Raw genomic sequence first — 21,502 nt, 5'->3', positions numbered from 1 at the left:
GTTCATCGGTCAGTGCTCAACCACTGAGCCACACCGACTGGGCTTATATATCATCTTAACAAGGGGGAGGGGGTGTGGGGGATGTAGGCCACTAAGGGAGCATTAATGATTTATAGGAAAGATGAATTGGCCATTTAAAATATAGAAAAATATGATACTTTATTACAAAGTTTGTCTGGTGTGCTGTCCACTTCTACTCTCCTCTCCTGTGATAAAAGTTAGTCTTTCCTAGTTGAAATTTCTGGGAGGGGTTCTATGATAATTGAATTCATTTTGGAGGATCTGTTTATCAGCAGATAAGGAGAGTTCAAAGAAGGCCTCTCCCTTCATTTGCTATTTTCCAAGTGTCTTTAGCTCAAAATAATCCTTATGACAAAGGGATTTATTGTAGGGTGGCATATTCTGCCACTCTTCACAGCTGGAAGAAAAAAAATCAGGCTGGAAAATTCTCTACTACAAAAACTAGTGTTAATTGTCTTTATGCTGTCTGGTCGTTTCATTGTTTAGAAGGAAGATACTTATGAAAGATTTTATATCAAGAGGCACAATAATAGCACTCTTTAATTGAACCAATATGAGTATTTTGTAATTGATCAATTATTTTCTCATCTCATGAATGAGAAATCTTGTAAGTGAGTTTGAACACTAATTTGCATCCTAATATCCCACATGCCTTCATTCTCTTCAGGATTTTCTTTGATAAGGGTGACAGTTGGCTTTAAAGAGGTTACAATTTCACCTGCAATGAAATGAAATCTTATTACCAGTTCCAACTCTCTGCAACTTTGGTCTAATAAGACCATGAGAAACAATTTTAAAGTACTATATAATCTCCTGCAATTTGGGGAGTTTTAACTAATTTGATTTTCACTTTTTTAAAAATGTTTTGGACTCTGATACCTACTTGAAAAAGGTTTATCAATCCATATTACTGTCAGATTTCTCATGAATTTCTTAATATTGATCACATCTTACCTCTAGTGGTTGAATCTTTGCAGCAGACTGTATGATAATTAACTCAGAATAGAATTGCCTGATAGGTAAGAGCTGGGATTTCAAAACAAAGCCCCGGCCAATACATCCAAGTTTGATTCATATAAATGAATATCATTTATGAAATTGACATTTTACCATATCAATAATGAATGGACAGTGCTAGATGCTCCAAATATAGTTTTAATCTTCCTTGTGGTTCTCATGGATTTTTTTTGTATTGGGAAAATGATTATATGATCAGAGTTCATGGGTGTTAAAACAAACCCAAACAAATAATAACCAAACATTTTCCATTGGTTTCCAAGGAAATGTGTGTGTGTGTTTAAAGTATTGCCAAGCAACTACCAATTTAATCGATTCATTGTTCAAAGTTAATTGGAATAGAAAAATATGGCAGTTTTTTTCTCTTTTTAGTCATTGACAGCAAACACATATACTAGAAAGAGATAGTTGTATCTTGTAGCTTTGTATTTTCCCTGTTTAACTGGTGTGATAACAGAGACCTTCTCTGACCAATTTGAACTGTCATCCTCAAAAATAAAAACAGCCAGTTATTTTATTGGAAATTGAGTTTATTTGGGAATAGCAGAGAGTTGCAATCTGGGACAAGCAAGCTCAGGTGAACCATAGGCAAGTCCAAAGAGACAAAGGGAAGGTTAGCTTTTGTTAGGTTTTAGGAGGAAATTGGGGAGGGTTGTTCATTGGAGAACAAGAGTTCAAGGTTGTGGTGGTTTTTCATAGATCTGCAAGGGGTGGTTAATGTGTTGCTGCTGGGGCAAGGAGATCTTCCTTTTTATAAAAGCAGGAGATAGAATCCTAAGTGAAAAATGTCCTCCCTTCTTGCTGGTTTTGTCGGTTGCAAGAAGTGGTACTTGCATGAGAGCTCCCCCTACAGGGCTTTTCAACTCCGTTTTAAATGAGGTTTCCTTTAGCAGTATATGTATTTTCACACCCCCTTCCAACATATTTAACTCGATGAGAACATTCATTGTGTATTTCTTGGACAATATAATTTTATAAATATCAGCATGATTTTAAAAAATTCTTAGACTATCTTTGTGGCCATCTTACGGTATCCACATACTCCCTTATGCAGAATGTTCATATTATACTACATTATTAAAAATGACATATCTTTTGCTGTTATCTCATTGTCTACACTCTCTTGGTTTGGTGCTCATCTAGATTTTGATTGAAGCTTGCTTCAGGACAAGTAAGATGTCTGCTTAATTTTATTTAAAAGAAAGTTGGAGTATTTAGGACAGTGTTTTATTCATTTGGTAAAAATAAGTGCTAAAGTACTTTTTTATTGGTTTTATTTCTCATGGCACATATATTTCAGCCTACTGACAATGTCTACTACTTTTCATTTACTTCTATTTGGAAACTCCATGCTGTAATTGTAGATTTGTCTCCAGAAGCCAAGTCTTTTCTTCATTGAAAATGACCCATTCCTATTGATTGCCATTTCTAAATACTTATCAGGATTTTGTTTTGTTTTTTTCTCTTATAGCCAGCAGTCACCAGAGGACCTTGCCCGAGTCCCTGCCAACTCCACTAGCAATATCTTGAATAGGCTACTGGTCAGTTATGATCCCAGGATAAGACCAAATTTCAAAGGTTTGTTTTTTCCCCCTCAAATATCTTCTTCTTTGTAATTTAAAAATTAATTTTATATATGAAATCATTTAATTATGATGTTAAAAACAAGATTGCAAATTGATATGTCCCGTAATGAACTTAGATTCAGAGTAATGCCACACATAGGCAAAATAATAATTCTAATAGTTTTATATGCTTCCCAGTTTGTATACAAAGGTATATTGTGAATTAACAGGCTAACCTCTGTACTGGGTTTTCTGAGTACTTAGTATTCTTAACCTTAGTGATTCAAACTTTAGGCTCTGGCTACAGAGCTGGCTTTCATTCACAGACATCAAAATTATAGTTTGTAGGAAAGTGGCCACATACTTATATAGGAATAGAGAAATGTTCTGATTTGTATTTAGATTATCTTTTTACGTTTTCTAGCCTTTCACACTGATAAAACGTTTTTTCCTCTTCACTTTTGCTGAAAAAAAAAGATGGAAGATGGTCATATGGGTTTTAAAAACACGGTAACTTGTGTGAATAATAGTGAAGCATGTATTTAGCCTCTGAAGTATTTAAAAGACTGTTTTCTACAACAGAGATTGATTTTATTCCAACAAAATACTACTCTTTATCACACTTTCCAAGAAGAAAATTCCTACTTGCTATGAAAGTCATGAGAAGATTGTATAGGGAAGCAAACTTTTTTTTCTTTTTCTTGCTTTAATTTTTACTTGTTTGTCCTCTTGATGAGTTAGAAAAAGCAATATGAAAAAAATCTCCTCTGGAAAACTGTAATCCTAAGGACAGGTATTAATGTAGATCAGATTATCAGCATAAAGCTTGATTTTTTTTCCTTCACAGAAAAAAAAGTCTGCAGCTGCTTCTAGTCAACTGAAGTTATACAACTATGTTGTAAAAACAGGGTTTTTTGTTCATTACCAGAACCTATTCAGTTACTTTCAACAACAGCCATGGCCTGGATTGTCACATGTCTAGCACATATTGATTCACCACCTGTTTTTCATCAGTCAGTGGTTATGTGGCTGAAAGGCTAAATTCACATTTTCCCTTTGTTAGCCCAACCAGCAGCCCACAACGAGTAAAGAAAAAAGAAAGCAAGAAAGAAATTTGCAACATTATACCTTAGTTCCCACTCCATGAACTTTCAAATTATTTTCTAAAAGGTCAGGCAAAAATCTTTATAATGACTCTTATATGTCTGATTCATTTTGCAATTGCATGAATTAGAAAGAAAAGTATAGTAAATGTAAGCGAAGTCTATTGAATATTGCTTACCAAGGCAAGTAAGAACTTCAGATGATTATACAAATTTTAAAAAATTATACCATATTTTTAAATGATGTTTTGTAAAGAATAATTTACATTTTCTTAAAGTAAATGCATCAACCCAATTTAAAAATTTTTTAAAGGTAAATGTATGTTCTCAGTCTCTACAATTTAATAGATAAATATTTCTGAAAAAATAACATTATAAAATACAACTTAACTCATTTTTTATTTGCGTTATGATCCCTATTTAGAAAAATAAGTTAATAGTAATTGTGAACATGGTATACTGAGACCACTGATTTATAATTTTACATCACATGTGGGTTGGGAAAAATATAAAAAACAAATACATAAACTCTGAAATATGTAGATTCTGACCAAGCTTTTTTACAGCTACTAAATATACCTTTAATTTTTATTCACAGGCATTCCTGTTGATGTAGTAGTAAACATTTTTATCAACAGTTTTGGATCCATTCAAGAGACAACAATGGTAATATTACAGTTAATTTAATATTTTAATCATCAAAATTTAAACTAGAGCATAGTGAAAGTAATATTAAAACTGAAAAATATTGAGTAACTCTAAGGAAAAATGCATGCTCACTCCTGGTATAAAATAATCCAGTTCGAAGGTTTTGTTAAGTTAGTGATTTCAGTGCCTATGATATTTTGCAATTCAAATTTAGCCTTAATACTGCATTGGAAAAATTACCATACTCACTCTGAACAATTAATTGGATGCCACATGGGAAAAAAGGATTTATGCAATTAATACCCTGAGACAACATTTCCTCCCCCAATATGCGAAGATGTATGAGCATTCAAAAATATTTGATTGTTGACAGGTTTTTTCTTCCAGTTTCTTGGGGAGAATCTTTGTTTTCTCTGTTGTGCTAATTTTGTGAAGTGTGGAGCAGAGAATTATAAAAAGCAAAATTGATTTTCATAAAATATGGCCATGGAGCTCCCTGAAAAGATTGTCACCTAGGAAAGAGGGAGATGAGTGGGAAGGAGGGAGAGGAGAATCCTGTCTTGAAGGAACAAAAAAGAAAGATATCAGGGAATAACTACTATTCCTGATGAATTAAACTTTAGAGTCAAAGACAGCTATCCAGTGAGATTAGATTTCCTGAGTGATCTATGATGTAATTTATCCCTCAGCTTCTCTAAACATATTCAATAAAATTTACATGCTTTTTGATGTTTTAGAATATAGATTTGTGCTCTTTTTTTAAAACAACAACAACTACATGCTAAAATTATACTTCAGGTGGGGGAAAGAAGACGCAGGTTGTGTGTGTGTGTGTGTGTGTGTGTGTGTGTGTGTGTGTGTGTGTTTTGAGATACTTATATTTTTATTAAGTCATAAGGTGTGGATTGAAAGCCTAATAATAATGGTTACAGCACAGTATTCTTATTCAGGGAATATCTCAGACTAGAGAACGAATAATTGAAACTATTCCTTTATTCCTAGTAGCAGCTTGGTGTGTTACAAAAGGAATTGTATATTGCATTTACATTATAATGCCTATTTTTATCTCTAATTGTGATGAGAATGCCATGTATTTATTTTTATACTAGTAAAAGCATGTATTTAGCCTCTGAATAATTGATTTTCTTAGACAATGTGTAAATATTTTTAGAGAAGTATTTAAAAGACAATTTTGGAATCAAGTCCAAAATTGACTTTCAGTGACGTTTTAGTTAACCTAAATGACATAGACATACAGTATAGATCAATAGATGACAGCTCTGAAATATAATGTACAGTACCACATATCACTACGGAGATAAGTATAGCACTCATTAATTCAATATACGATTAGTCTATCAAAGCACTTCACTCTTCAAGAGCAAGAGCTGTCATTTTTCTCACAGGGAAACTTTAAGGGGAGCTATTTGGTCTCCACACTCTACTCTGTACACTTTTATTTTTCACTAGTATCTTGGTGCACGATTTGTGCACATTGAAAGGAAATTAGTTAGAAGAAATGTTTTAATATTGCTATTCGCCGTTTCTCTATAATAGAAGTGTCAAGTATTTTGTCTCTTGCATAGACTCATCACAGTAGCTAGCCCAAAATATTTTTTGCTGGGACCAGATTCAAGCAATTCTCCTATGGAGTCTTTGTTCCTACTATTTATCCCTGATCTCCATCTATCTTCTAATTAGAGTCTTTTATGGCTACTCTGACTCACTTTGTGCCCTCTTTTCAATCCAAGTCTTTCATTTCTAGCATTTATTTGTTAATGTAATCTGATAGCTTCTTTTTGTGTGTGTATTCTTTTTATTCTCTAATGGACTACAAAGCTCTTAAAGTCAGAAATAATGCAGTCTACTTCATTTTCCATAAGATACAGATGACAATAGTCACTCAATAAATAGTGAACACATAAATAAAATATCTTGTACCAGCTAATGTTGATTGAGTAGTTGGATAAATAAATTCTGCTATTTGCCTAGCACCAAGTGAATTCATGTAGCAATAAAACAATTGACAGAAAAATTTTAAACAATAGATCCATGTAGAACATTTGTTTGGTTAAATAAAAGACTAAATAATGTTACTATTTTATAGTGTTCATTTTGGAAATTTTAGAGACCTTTATTTAGAGAATAAAATTATTTTTATTTGTTATTTCTTTTGCTAAACTAATCTAGATGAAAACCAAACTGCCTTTCAATTTATGTTGTGTAGACAGTCTAAAGGTTCAGAATGAGAACCATCCTCATCAAGTAGACTTATTTTACCATAATTATTTTTTGCTTTTAGCAATGCTTATTTCAGACATTCCCTACAAAAAAACAATATTATATAGAGATGTCTTTTTTAAAAGTATATTTTTATCAATTTCAGAAAGGAAGGGAGAGGGAGAGAGAGAGAGAAAAACATCAATGAGCACATAGAATAATTGATTTGCTGCCTCCTGCACATCACACACGGGGGATAGAGCCCAAAACCTGAACATGTGCCCTGACCTGAATTGAACCATGACCTCCTGGTTCATAGGTCCACACTTAATCACTGAGCCACACCAGCCGGGCTATAGAGATGTTTTTGAGGCTGTCATATTTTATAGATTTGCTCAATCTTTTAAAAAACAAATGGTCTGAGATTTGTTGCTTAATAGTTAGGATAGGCACAAGCTATTATATAGAGACTAGAGATCCTTTCACAGTCCGGGAGCCCTAAGGGGATGTCCAACTGCAGTTTATGCCTGCTCCCTCTGGGCCTAAGCCGCAGTCAGACATCTTTAGTGCCACTGCGCTCGCCAGCCGTCAGCCCAGCTTGTGGCTGAGAGGCATTCCCCCTGTGGAAGTGCACTGACCACCAGAGGGCAGCTCCTGCATTGAGCATCTGCCCCCTGGTGGTCATTACACGTCATAGCGACCAGTTGTTCTGCCGTTTAGTTGATTTGCATATTACCCTTTTATTATATAGGACTAGAGGCTCAGTGCACGAAATCGTGCACGGGTAGGATCCCTAGGCCTAGCCTGCAATCAGGGCCATCTTCCGCCAGTTCACCAGTCCCCAGTCCCACCCCGCCACCACCCACCCCGGTTCCCCATTCGCCATCCAGCAATTGGAGCCTGTGGATCAGGGGAAAGGGATTGAGAGGTAGTCAATGCACCTCATAGCGACTAGTTGAGCAGTCATTGTGGTTGTTATGCCATTATGGTCACTGGGCTTTTATTATATAGGATAGTTAACATTAAGATATCTTCTAAGGAGAAAAAATGAATTTAAGATAAAACTTCTTCATTACCTATTATAAACACTTGTCAATAGAGATGGCTTAGGAGAGTAACTAAAACGTTATAATTAAATGGATGAGAGTTATATTATGAGAGGATATTCTTTTTTCTTCCAATCACCTGGGATGAGCTTACTTTTCTTTTTTTTAGTCTTTGAGGTATAGTTAACAAATAAAATTGTAAGATATTTAAAGTGTACATGATGATTTGATGTACATCTACATTGTGAAATGATTCCTCCTCCCATCAAATCAACACATCCATCATATATGTGAGACCATTTAAGTTCTATTCTCCTAGCAAATTTTAACTCTCTCAGCAGATTTTAATTATACTGTACAGTGTTACCAACTGTAGTTACCATGTTATATTCAGATCTTATTTATTTTATAACTAAAATAAAGTTTATACATTTTATCAAGCTCTCCATATTTCCCACATCTCTAAGACCCTTTGCAATAGCATGGATGGACCTAGAGAGTATTATATTAAGTGAAATAAGCCAGTCAGAGAAAGACAAATACTATATGGTTTCACTTATATGTGGCATCTAATGAAGAAAATAAATTAACAAGCAAAATAGAAACAGACATATAGATACGTAATACAGACTGACAGCTGTGGACCAGGGTGTAAAAGGTGAAGTGATTTAGCAAACAAACAAACAAACAAACAACCCAGACACAGCCGGTGTGGCTCAGTGGTCAAGTGTCGATCTATGAACCAAGATGTCACTGTTCAATTCCCGGTCAGGGCACATGCCTGGGTTGTGGGCTCAATCCCCAGTGAGGGGTGTGCAGAAGGAAGCTGATCAATGATACTCTCTCATCGTTGATGTTTCTATCTCTCTCTCCTTCTCCCTTCCTTGCTGAAATCAATAAAAATATATTTTAAAAAAGACAAAACAAACACATACAGCAGTATGGTGATTGCCAGAGGGAAAGTGGGGTGGGGGAGGTGGAAGAGCACAAAGGGGGGATAAATGGTGGCAGAAAGAGACTTGACTTTGGGTGGTGAGCACATGATGCAGGATGTAGATGATGTATTATATAGTGGAGCACTTGAAACCTGTATGGTTTTATTAGCTAATGTCACCCCAATCCTATTTAATAAAAGCCTAATATGCAAATTGTCCCCTCGGGTGGTTGTTCGACCTGGATACTGGGGGTTTGACCAGGAGACTGGGAGTTCGACTGCTCGCTATGACATGCACTGACCACCAGGGGGCGGAGTGGAACATGGTGGGCATCGGCGATGCCGCACTGGCAGCAGGAGGCAGTAGAGGTGCTGCCGGCCCCAGTGGGCCCCAATGAGAGCAGGACCGCAAAAGGATGGTGAAACAGGTGAGCGTGCAGCACCAGACCAAGGCGGGTATGAGCGGGAGCCCGATCATTCTGCAAATGGCAACCAGCGTTGGCAGCAGGAGCAGGGCCACCACCCAGCTCTGAGGTGCTGAGGAAGCTGGGCAGGGGCCTGGCCCCGATCAATCACCCCGCAGGCGGGATGGTGGAGCAGGTGAGGGGGCGGCGCCAGGCCAAGGCAGGGTGCCAGGCAGGGCTGCGGGGCTGCGAGGCTAGGGGTGCGAGTTGGGGCCCGATCCCCGCAGGCCACCCCAAGGGACCCCACCCATGCACAAATTCGTGCACCAGGCCTCTAGTAAATTCAATAAAAAAGTAAGAAGAATGGTTTGTTAGAGGCTAGGTGGCATCTGCTCTCCAGTAATGTTTATAATTTCTGTTGGTTTTTTCATTCAATTCTGATGTTTGGCTTAAATCAGCAGGATTTTTCATAATTGAAAATGTGAACTATTGCACTTGGGGAAAAATTGGGTATTACGGTTCATTGTAATAATCTATACACAGGCCCTTTACCTCACCAGGCATAATAAGAGCTCTTTTCATGGAAATAAAAGTTTGTTTATATAATCCATTTCCTTTCTTTGGTCTAGGCATGCTTTGTAATTATATTCAATTATTGCACTACAATTCATGGTCCTGTCAGACTTTTTGTGCCTTTCTGCCACATTACTTTTTTGCTTGTTTTAATAATAGATCTCAACTCTTTCTGAGCAACACAGTTGTGCCTGTCAAGAAAGAATGATCATATTTGGGATCAGCTAAAAAAGCTTTATTGTAGTCCTTGGTTATTACTCATCTTTGGTGTTTTTAAAACAATTTTATTTTCTATATTTCCTTCTATATAGAGATTTAAATTTATTTCCTTAAAACTTGTCTTAGCTTTATTATTCCTTGTATTTTGTTGTTTTTGTTTTTTTAACTTTCCAGCATTATTTCATTTATTATAGAATAATATTATATATACAGGGTAAAGCAAAATTTGGTTTATAGCTGTGAGCACATGAAACAGAGTTTATTCTTTTATTATTATTTATTAATTATTGTATTATTTTTCATAAAAACAATTGTAAAACTACTTTTGCTCCATCCATATTTGTTCCAATTGTGTTTTATTTTCTATTTTGGATCATAAATACACAAGCCTTAAAATGTTTTTATATTTATTTTTTCTCATGTCAGTCATCTTTAGGGTTTATGCCCTGTGGTAGGCTAAGTAATGGTCTCCCAAAGATGTCTGTGCTCCAATTTTTGGAACCTGTGCTGTTGTTTTATACAGTAAGAAGTACTTTTGCATGTGATATAATTAAGGATCTTGAGATGGGGGCCTAGTATAATCATAAGGGTCCTTATGCTGGGGAGGCAAGAGGGTGGGAGACAGAATTAGTGGCTGCAATGCAGACAGTATGAATTCGCATGATATGAGTTAGCGGCCACAAGTCTAGGAATGCAGGCGGCCTGGAGAAGCTGAGAAAAGCGAGGAACTGGACTCCCTTCAGAGCCTCCAGAAGGAACCGGCCGAGGATGCCTTGCCTTCAGCCCAGTAAAACTGATTTTGATGTTCTGAACTATAAGGTAATAATTTGGTGGTTTTTTTTTGAAGCCACCCGGTTTTTGGTAACTTGGTTACAGAAGCAGTAGGAAATTAATATGCATGCTGATGAACACTTGTTAATTTTTTTCCCCCCAAATACTGTTGGAGGATTATCTGATTACATATAACTTCCTCCCAAATGTGGCTGGAGGGTTATCTGATTATATATATAACTTTTTCAATATATGGAAATGCCAAAATAACCAGTGGCTTTTTTTTTTTTATTCAGTGATTACTGAAAAGTCTCACTCTTTAAAGTAAATCATAATAAGGACAATTTGAGAGAATCTGTGTTTTTAAAAGTTAAAAATATACTATATGTCTGTCTCTTTTTTTTGTCAAAGTTACTTTTTTAGTGTGTCTGCCTTAAAACAAAGAATAACATAATTTGTTATTCATACCTTCCTTTCTAACCATTTTTTTCCTCCAGCTTTATTATTTCAGAAGCATTGGTATTTAAATATCATAATATCATAAGAGTATTGTATTAGGTAATAATGAAGGATGAGAAATGTCCACGTTTTATTTTCTCCTTCCAGTAATTTGTCACTGTTATCAGTTGATATAGGAAAAATTAAATTGATGGTGTGACCGATACTAGAGAAATATCCTAACCGTCAAAATACCACAAAAGTCATCTCTTTATTCCTGCATTTAATAGAAGTATGTTGGACACTTTCTATATAGACAATTAAGCAGACTACTACTCTCATGCAGTGTATAGTTTAATGTTTCATCCCCTAGCAGGCACTCCTAACAAAAATGGACTATTGGCAGAGGTCTATAACATTTAAGTATTCATAAGGTGTTATTAAATAATATTTGACTACAAATGTTAAAATGACATATTGAGAAAATTGCTAAAAATATAACCTAGGAATTTTTACTGGTAATTTGTTATTATGCAGTTCTTATGTGAAACTTCTAACCTCACTAACAACTACATTTAAATCCTTTTGAAACCAGGCTTATTACAATTCTGTTGACAGAACTATCATTATAATGCTGCCAGATGCTGTGAGAATTGATCTCCTTTATTTCCTTGAATGATTTTTTTTTAAAATCAGAATGTAAAGGAAACAAATGAGTTAAAGGCTGCCTATGTGAGAGTTAGGTAAAAATTACAAGTAGGCAGAAGAACTATCCTAACAACAATATAAAATATAGATAAGTTGTTTTTAATGTTAAAATATCATTAATGAAACTAAATCAGTTTTAATGTCTTGTTCTGAAATGTTTTATTGCCTTGAAGAAATAGCTTAATTTGGCTGTTAATTGATACTGAACGTTTTGGAGACCATCCATTTTTCAGATAATGACTAATAGTGTGTAGTTTGGAGTCAACAATGAGGAGTATTTGTCACCAAGTTCTCTGAAAACAATTAAGTAATTTCGCATTGATAAAAGAAGTCTCTTTCTGATGGGAGTTTGTTCATTGCCAAATAAATGATAGAGCTATAATTATTGTGATTGAGTAATTGAAAATGAAAATAAATAGGTTTCAAAGATAGTTATTTAATATAGAGGCATTTGAAATGCAAATAACTATCAGTCATTTAGAAATGCTCATAAAACATTAACCAAAGCATGCTAACTAATGAGCTTTTGTATTTTAATGAGTATTTAATTCAAACTATTACTTTAAATTAATTGTAAAATTTTAAAACATTTTTAAAAGATATATAAGCATTCTGCAACTTGTATTGAATCATAATAGTATATACCTACATACCTAATAGAAAAGCATCTTTGAGGCACTTTTATAATGCAACTAGAGGCCCAGTGCACGAATTTGTGCACGGGTGGGGTCCAGCCGGCCTGCCCTGATTGGGGCCTGATCAGGGTCGGGCCGGCTGCGGGGAGGGGCTGAGGGTAATTGGCCGGTGGGCCCCGCCCCCAATTTGGTGTGGGGGGCTGATCAGGGGTGGGGCTGGCCATAGGGAGGGGCTGTGGGCAATGGGCCGGCTGGGGGGAGGGACCGCAGGAGGTTGGAAGGCCGGCCACACCCCAGATCTGGCCAGTTCGCTGGCCATAGTGGGTGTCATAACAACTGGTCTTTCCGGTCGTTAAGGCGTTCTGGATGCTGGCTTTTTATATATATAGATGGTGAGACACAATGATCAAGAATGACACAGGAAAGTAAGCAGTTACCAATTTTTCGGAGATGCCTACTGAAATATAAGACTCAGAGCTTACGTGGTATATTCAGTTTACACTAGTGTGCTGAAAGCAAGAATAATTCAGGAGATGCTCAAAAACAATACTTTAGCACTGTTGTAAGAATTGTGACCCAGGAGTAGATAACTGTTAGGAATAACTGTAGGTCAATATGCATAGACCAGAGCAAACCAAATTAGTACACTACATGAAGATTTTTTTCTGACGCACAGCATTTTTATCACTATTACCAACTTTATAAAAGAATAAGAACAAAATAAAGCATATATCATAATAAGAAGAAATACATGTGTTTAGTGCTTAATATGGACTTTATATATGCTATCTCATTGACTCCTTATAAAAGCCCTATGTTGTATTATTTTTACCTCCCTTTATTTAGACTTGAAACTTTGTCCTCTATTCACATATTAATTCTCTGTAATATTGCCTTTTTAAATTTTATGTTTTTATTGATTTCAGAGAGAGGAAGGGAGAGGGAGAAAGAGATGGAAACATCAATGATAAAAGAAAATTATTGATTGGCTGCCTCCTGTACGTCCCCCACTTGGGATCAAGCCCACAACCGGGCATGTGCCCTGACTGGGAATCAAACCATGACCTCCTGGTTCATGGTCAACACTCAACCACTGAGCCACACTGGCCAGGTTATCATATTACTTTTTATATGCCAACCTACCAAATAATGTTTTTGTTAAAACCATCACTCATTTGCAGAATATTCAGTTTGATTGTATTTGACCCTCTATGAAACTTTCTGCTGTTGACCATCTTAAAGTTTTTGCCTCTTTGCTTTGGTGTAATCCTGTTCCAAGGCTTTCCTTCTTTTTCTCAGTCTTCTAGCCTTCCCTGGAAATGTTTGCCTCCCCAGGGTTATTATTATTACTACTAGTGACCCAGTGCATGGATTCATGCACATTGAAAGGAAATTAATTAGAAGGTGGCCAGCGGGGTGGGACTGGGCGAGACAGGTTGGACACTCCCTAGATCCAACCTCCCGAGGTCCCTCTCCAGCATCTGTGGAGTGAGTGGGGTCCCTCTGGAAGGTGGGGTCCCTCAGCCTGGCCTGCGGATATTGGGCTGAAACCAGCTCTCCAACATCCCCCGAGGGTTCCCAGAGTGCGAGAGGACACTTGGCAAAGTTGCGGTTGTACAGGGTGTGGAACACAAGTGCAAGCATGCAGTAAACAAGATTTGGGGCCAACAGTGCCCCATCAACAACATAACCCAAGGCTGAAGGTGGTATTGCACAGTGCCACAAGGAATCGGGCTCCCTCCTCTCTGGTTTAGAGGTGCGTCACCCGAGAACCACCACTGCCAAGTTACTGCAGCTTGGAAGCTCCTGCGTTGAGCATCTGCCCTCTGGTGGTCAGTGCGCATCATAGTGACTGGTTGGATGGTAGGAGGGACACTTAGCATAGTAGCCTTTTATATATATACTAGAGGCCTGTTGCACAAAGAGATTCGTGCAATAGGCCTTCCCTTCCCCTGGCTGCTGGCACCGGTTTTCCTCCGGCACCCAGGACCCAGGCCTTCGCTCTGGCTGGAGCCTTCAGTCTTTGCTCCGCCGCTATGTATGCAAATTAACTGCCATCTTTGTTGGGTTAATTTGCATACTCTCCTGATTGGCTGGTGAGCGTAGCAGAGGGACAGTCAGTTTACATGTTTGTCTATTATTAGGTAAGACTTGATGCCTGGTGCACGAAATTCCTGTATATGTGGGGTTCTTAGGCCTGCCTGGCGATCAGGGCCAATCTGTGGGGTGACTGGTGGGATGACCTGGGCCCCGCTGGCACCTGCCTTGGCCTGGTGTTGCCCACTCACCAGCTCCCCCATCTCACCGCAGTCCCATTCTTGTTGGTGTCCATTGAGGCTGGCAGCACCTCCACTACCGCCTGCTGCCAGCACTGCATCACCAACGCCTGCCATGGTTTGGGCCACCCCCTAGTGGTCAGTGCACATCTAACTCCCAGTCAGTAGAACTTCCACCCATGGGGAAAAATTACATATTAGTCTTTTATTATATAGAATAAATTATTATTATTATTTCCCTACACTCTAAGTAGAATTAGTGTTGATATTTTGGGTAATATTTTCAAGGCTCATTCATGTTGTAACATGTATCAGAATTTCATTCCTTTTTATGGTTGAACTAGTGGCCCAGTACACGGATTCATGCACATTGAACGGAAATGAATTAGAAGAAATATTTTAATATCGCTAGTCACCCTTTTCTCTATAATAGAAGTGTCAACCAAATTCATGATCGACAATGACAGATGGAAACACAAACATGTGATTGGCACCAGCGAGAGCTTTATATGTATCGTGCATGCGTGAGTGAACTTAGCCTTTTCTATTTATAGAATAAACGTACTTAATTAGTCCTGCTTTCTGATTTAGCTAAACTTTTTCCAGCCCAGTGAAGCACCCCAACTTCTCTTTCAGGTAATTGTCAGCAACACAGCAGTAAATATCAACACAAAGCAGATTATTATTGTAGATCACTCACAGAGAACAAAGGATAAAATATTTAACTGCAGCAGTGTTTGACTATATTCTGTGCAGTGAGAAAACCTGAAGAAGTCATTTTCAAGGTCCACCATTTCTTCTTTCCAGTTGGGTCAAGTTTCTAAACTTTCTAAATCTCCATTTTCTGGCTAATGAAAAGAAAATAGGATTCCATTGAGTCTCCTATCTACCTATTCCAGGACTTCTGTGAGGTCAAATGAGATGAGGCACAGGAAAATGCTTCACAGAAATTTGGTTAAAGTATGAAATGTTTGCACCTGGCTATAAAGCAAGTTGTGTTCCTGGGCTGAAGAAACTGCAAGGAGACTAGTTGTTGCTAGGGAGAGGAAGCTAGGAGTTGCTACGTGGTGTTATTACCCAGCCCCCACAGAGACCATTTCCAGGCTGGGCTGGGCTGTGGACTGGATTTTGCACCATGTGGTTTTGGCATTGTGGGCTACGATTTGGTGGGGTGTCACTTCAGGGTGGTGGCAGGGCCTGTGTCCCACTTTGGGGAAGCCGAGTGTTGCTTTGTGGGCGCCAGGTCAGCAGTGCCATTTCTCTGTGCACGTCATGGCAGCTCCTGTGTTGAGCATCTTCCCCCTGGTGGTCAGTGCACATCATAGCGACCAGTAGGATGGGCAGAAGAACACTTAGCTTATTAGCCTTTTATAGCTATACTAGAGGCCTGTTGCACAAAAAGATTCGTGCAATAGGCCTTCCCTTCCCCTAGCTGCCGGCACCGATTTTCCTCTGGCACCTGGGACCCAGGCCTTCGCTCCAGCTGGAAGCGCCTTCAAGCCTCTCACGGCTCTGGCAGCTGGAGCTGCCTTCAGTCTTCGCTCCTCCACTTCGCGCCTACGTATGCAAATTAACCACCATCTTTCTTGGCGGTTAATTTGCATATCTCGCTGATTATCCAATGGGAGGCGTAGCGAAGGTACGGTCAATTTCAATCTTTGTCTATTATTAAGTAGGACTAGAGGCTCGGTGCACAAAAATTTGTGCACTTGGGGGGGCGGGTCCCTCAGCCCGGCCTGCACCCATTTGCAGTCCAGGACCCCTTGGGGGATGTCCACCTGTCAACTTAGGCCCACTCCCCAGGGGATCAGGCCTAAGCTTGCAGTCAGACATCCTTCTGGTAGCCAGGGAGCCCTCGGGGGATGTCCGACTAAAGGCTTAGGCCCCCAAGGATCGGGCCTAAACCGTTAGTTGGACATTCTTAGTGCTGCCACAGAGGTGGGAGAGGCTCCTGCCACCACCTCTGCGCTGGCCAGCCATGAGCCAGCTTCTGGCTGAGTGGCACTCCCCATATGGAAGTGCACTGACCACCAGGGGGCAGCTCCTGCATTGAGTGTCTGCCCCCTGGTGGCCAGTGCGCATCATAGCAACCGGCCATTCTGCCGTTCAGTCAATTTGCATATTAGCCTTTTATTATTATTATATAGGATGTCCCTATTTCCCCCCGTTTGCCCCCTCTACCCAGCTCTTGCCCCCCACTTCTCTCTGGCCATCACCATACTGTTGTCTGTGTCCATGGGTTGTGCATATATTTTCTTTGGCTAATCCCTTCTTTAAATTCACTTCGGGTCCTGGGCGGTGGGCAGGCGGCTCCTGGGGCTTGCGAGGCTGGTGTGCCTGCGGCCGGGGACCGGATCGGGTCCCGGGCGGTGGGCAGGTGGCTCGTGGGGCTTGCGGGGCTGGCGTGCCTGCAGCCTGGGATTGATCGGGTATGGGTGGCAGGCAGGCGGGCAGGCTGCTCCTGGGGCTTGCGGGGCCGGTGTGCCTGCGGCCGGGGACCGGATCTGGTCCCGGGCGGCGGGTCGGCAGCTCCTAGGGATTGCAGGGCCAGTGTGCCTGCAGCCAGGGACCGGATTGGGTCCCGGGCGGCCATAAGGCAGCTTCTGGGGCTTGCAGGGCCGACGTGCCTGCGGCTCGGGACCAGATCCGGTTCTGTGTATGTCCCCTGGTGGTCAGCACACATCATAGCAACCGGTTGTTAGGTTGTTTGGTTGTTCGGTTGTTCCGCTGTTCTGTCTATTTGCATATTAGGCTTTATATATATAAACATAATATGCAAAGTGTCCCCTCGGGAGTTCGACTGACTAGGAATTTGATTGCTTGCTATGATGTGCGCTGACCACCAGGGGGTGGCGTGGAATGAAGGAAGGCCCAGGCCAGCAGCTGGCAGCCACTAGGGACCTTACCCATGCACGAATTTAGTGCACTGGGCCTTTAGGATATAGATAATACTTCATTGTATGTATATACTGTGTCTTGATTGTTCACTTATCTGTTGATGGATACTTAGGTTGTTTCCACCTATTTCACAATATTATGGCTATGAATATAAACTAGAGGCCCAGTGCACGAAATTTGTGCATGGGGGGGGGGGTGTCCCTCAGCCTAGCCTGTATCCTCTCCAATCTTGGGACCCCACAGGGATTGGGCCTAAACCGGCAGTCGGACATCCCTCTCACAATCTGGACTACCAGCTCCCAACTGCTCACCTGTCTGCCTGCCTGATTGCCCCTAACTGCTTCTGCCTGCCAGCCTTATCACCCCCTAACCACACCCCTGCCAGCCTGATTGACACCTAACTGCTCCCCTGCCGGCCTGATCACCCCCAACTGCCCTCCCCTGCCAGCCCGGTCGCCCCAACTGCCCTCCCCTGCCGGCCTGGTTACCCACAACTGCCCTCCCCTGCCGGCCATCTTGTGGTGGCCATCTTGTGTGAGGGCATGGTGATAAATTTGCATATTACCTCTTTATTATATAGGATTTACATGTGGAGTCTCTGCTTTCAATTCATTTGGGTATATACCTAGGAGTGGAAATGCTGGATCATATGGTTATTTTATGTTCAACTTTTTGAGGATAAAATATAATTCTTTTAAAAGTTAAAAACAAATATAGTAGGGCATGTCATTGATTTATATAACTCATTAATGAGGGAACCAGCAGAACACTAAAGTTGATTTAATGGAGAATTTAGGAGACTGCATTGAAAGAAAGAATGCTGGAATTAGATTCCTAAATTTGGCGCAGTCTTACTGTTCCACGGAGCAATAAAGGCATAATTTTTGGGATTATCCTTAGACCTGACAGAAATCATTTGCATAATTTTTTGATTTATCAATCTTCTATAAGTTATATAACTTTAGAGAGTCTAGGCCCTAATAAAAGAAAATGACAAGTCAAAGAATGTTACATTTTCCTGGAAAACCATTTAACTCTTAAGTGGGCTTGTTGGAAAATATTTTAGTAGGACACTGGAAGGGCAAACAGTGATCTTCTGACCTTATCTACAATTTTTAAATAATTTTTTCTTAACTTTGTGTTTCCTTTCACATTGTTTATAGCATATTTTACATTCACTTTTTAACAGTAGACCTCATTTTTAGAGCAGTTTTAGGTATACAGCAGAAAAAAATGAGCAGAAAGCACGGAATTCTCATATATACCCTGCTACTACACATGCACAGTCTCCCCCACATCAAAATCCAGGACTGCTGGCTCCTAACTGCTTGCCTGCCTGCCCGCCTGACTGTCCCTAACCGCTTCTGCCTGCCAACCTGATCACCCCCAACTGCCCTCCCCCGCTGGCCCGATTGCCCCCAACTGCCCTCCCCTGCCGTGACCCGCCTCCTTCATCATGACCCGCCTCCTCTGCTCGAGGCAGCGGAGACACCGGGACTGGCCTCCTCCGCACTGCGTGGAGTCGCATGACCCCAGGCCTCACTGCGCGAAGTGGCCGCTGTGCTCCGCCTCTTCTTGCAAGCGGCCATCTTATGGCGGCCATATTGTGACAACATTGCGCATGAGGGTGTGAGGACCACCTAGGCTTTTATTAGTATAGATCAGTGGTCAGCAAACCACGGCTCGTGAGCCACATGCAGCTCTTTGGCCCCTTGAGTGTGGCTCTTCCATAAAATACCACGTGCGGGCGTGCACGTACAGTACAATTGAAACTTGGTGGCCCATGCACAGAAGTCAGTTTTCGGAAAGGAGATAGACGAAACAAATATACAAGACGAGTGTGGATGGGAGAGTTGGAAGGGGTCGACCTCAATGAAGGTACCTCAATCAGATTGAGGACGTTTTTAGCAAAGGCCAGCTTAGGAGTACCCTAATTAATTTAATAACAGTGTACCTACCTATATAGTTTAAGTTTAAAAAATTTGGCTCTCAAAAGACATTTCAATCGTTGTACTGTTGATATTTGGCTCTGTTGACTAATGAGTTTGCCGACCACTGGTATAGGTGATTGAACCTAATGAGTCTTCACAAGTGGAGGGCCATACATGTTTACATGACATGGATAGAAACATTTCTCAGGAAGCACCATCGTATCTACTGGAAGGCTCACCATGTGGGGGAGATAAGCCTTTGTCTTGGACATATTTGAGTTAATTTCTGTAGTTGTCACAATCAAATTCAGATATGAAGTAATCACTTAAGTTCCATTATGAATATTAAGATATGTGTATATTTTGAAAAAAAATGTCATGTAACTACATGGGAGGCCTCCATTTTCTTGTGTTTTAGGGGTTTTTTTACTCTCTCTTTGATTCCATGTTCATTTGATTGGGAAAATATTACCTTTTTTTTCCAATGGTGCAGATATGTTCAGTGTTAGCTTATATAATCCTTAATGTATTTGACTCTGGCACTCCAAAACCATCTGCTTATGATTTTTAAGAATCAATTCATATGTTGAAGTTTTTATAAACATCAAGTTTAGAGTAGCTGTAAAATGTAGGTAAATTAAATTTTACTTCACTGTCTATAATTTGGTAAATGTTTGCTGTTATTATGTGCTTTATTTTCTCTAATTACTATACATTGTCTGAAGATCATATGAAAGAGAAAGTAAATTCCCCAAGCTTCTCTAGAGTCATTGCTTATTGCTTATGCTTAATTTCATGTTAGACATTTATAAAGTGTGTGTATATATGTTATCTACCTTTCCATATATGGAAATATATTAGGTCTTATTTAATATAAGATGAACTATCATCTCTTTTTATTTAATTATTCGGATTTGGATTTGAAGTTTGTGACCTAATTCATTTTGATTATGTTAAAGGCTATATATAGATAGAATAGCATTTTATGAATTTTGAGTGATGTAAAATAAGGAAGCTGAAGCCCAATACAATCTATACCTAGTACATTTTTGTACATATCTGAGTTCACTATATAAAATTAAAATCATGCCCTGGCTGGCGTGGCTCAGTTGGTTGAGTGTTGTCCCATGCACTGAAGGGTTGCCGAATGGATTCCTGGTCAGAGCACATAACCAGATTTCCTGGTTGTTCCCTGGTCGGGGTGTGTGCATGAGGCAACCAGTCAATGTTTCTCTCTCACATCAATGTTTCTCTCTCCCTCTAAAGTAAAATAAAATTTATTTTTAAAAAATTTATAAAAATTAAAATCAAAAGACCTGACCTTGATGCCTCAATGCTGAGTTTGACTGTATATACTAACAACCCAATTTGTGCCCAAACCTTATTTCAATAACAAATATATAATGTATTAAGTTATTAAATACGTTCCTAAGTTTACATATTCTTAAAATCTATGTCTCTTGATATAATTCAAATTTTTTATAGAATTCAATTTTTACAAAGTTTTAAAATTAAAACATTTGGAGATGGGCCAAACCTCCCCCTCCCGAAATACAATTAGCTATTACTTAGTAGGTTTGAAAACATTTTTGTACCATAGTTGAATATAACATAATATTTTGTATGTGCTTTTATCTGTTTTGCATAATCCAAATTTTATTTGATTATCTCATTTTCTCTGTGTAATCATTTATATGTCTGATAGTTTTTCTTTTTCCTTCTGAGGAACATATTACATAATGTGTTATATAATATACATAGTTATATACATATATTGTTTTTATAGTTTGCTACTTAGTAAAAGACAAGTCGAAATATTTTCCTTTGGCTTCTTGTCTATTATTAACTAAAGTTTATTATGGTTTTTGGGAAGCATAATAATAAAATTTAGCAGTTCCCATGCTTTTATGATAACAATTCCCAACCAACTAGTAATTTGTATTTATATAAAGGTAAAGCAATTATTGGTAAAGTTATATTCTGACGTTTGAACTAGCAAGTGCTGCGGAAATGTCTGTAGAGAGTAATTAAATAGACACAAGGGTCTTTTTGTACTGCGGATGGAGCTCTTTGTATTTAGTGACTGAGCTGTTTT

General features: G+C 39.2%; 1 protein-coding gene across 1 annotated transcript in view; it reads left to right on the top strand.

Annotated features, from left to right (window-relative positions):
• GLRB (glycine receptor beta) overlaps positions 1 to 21,502 on the top strand; it is a 51,437-nt gene that overhangs the window by 12,366 nt on the left and 17,569 nt on the right. The window contains exons 2-3 of the mRNA XM_023755463.1: positions 2,510 to 2,616; positions 4,305 to 4,372. Coding sequence (XP_023611231.1) covers positions 2,510 to 2,616; positions 4,305 to 4,372 — 175 coding nt within the window. The remainder of the gene's footprint in view (positions 1 to 2,509; positions 2,617 to 4,304; positions 4,373 to 21,502) is intronic.

The sequence above is a fragment of the Myotis lucifugus genome, unplaced genomic scaffold (genome assembly GCF_000147115.1).
Source record: "Myotis lucifugus unplaced genomic scaffold, Myoluc2.0 scaffold_1, whole genome shotgun sequence".
Lineage (NCBI taxonomy): Eukaryota > Metazoa > Chordata > Mammalia > Chiroptera > Vespertilionidae > Myotis > Myotis lucifugus.
The sequence above is the reverse complement of the archived record's forward strand: the minus strand, read 5'-3'. Positions and strand labels throughout refer to the sequence as shown.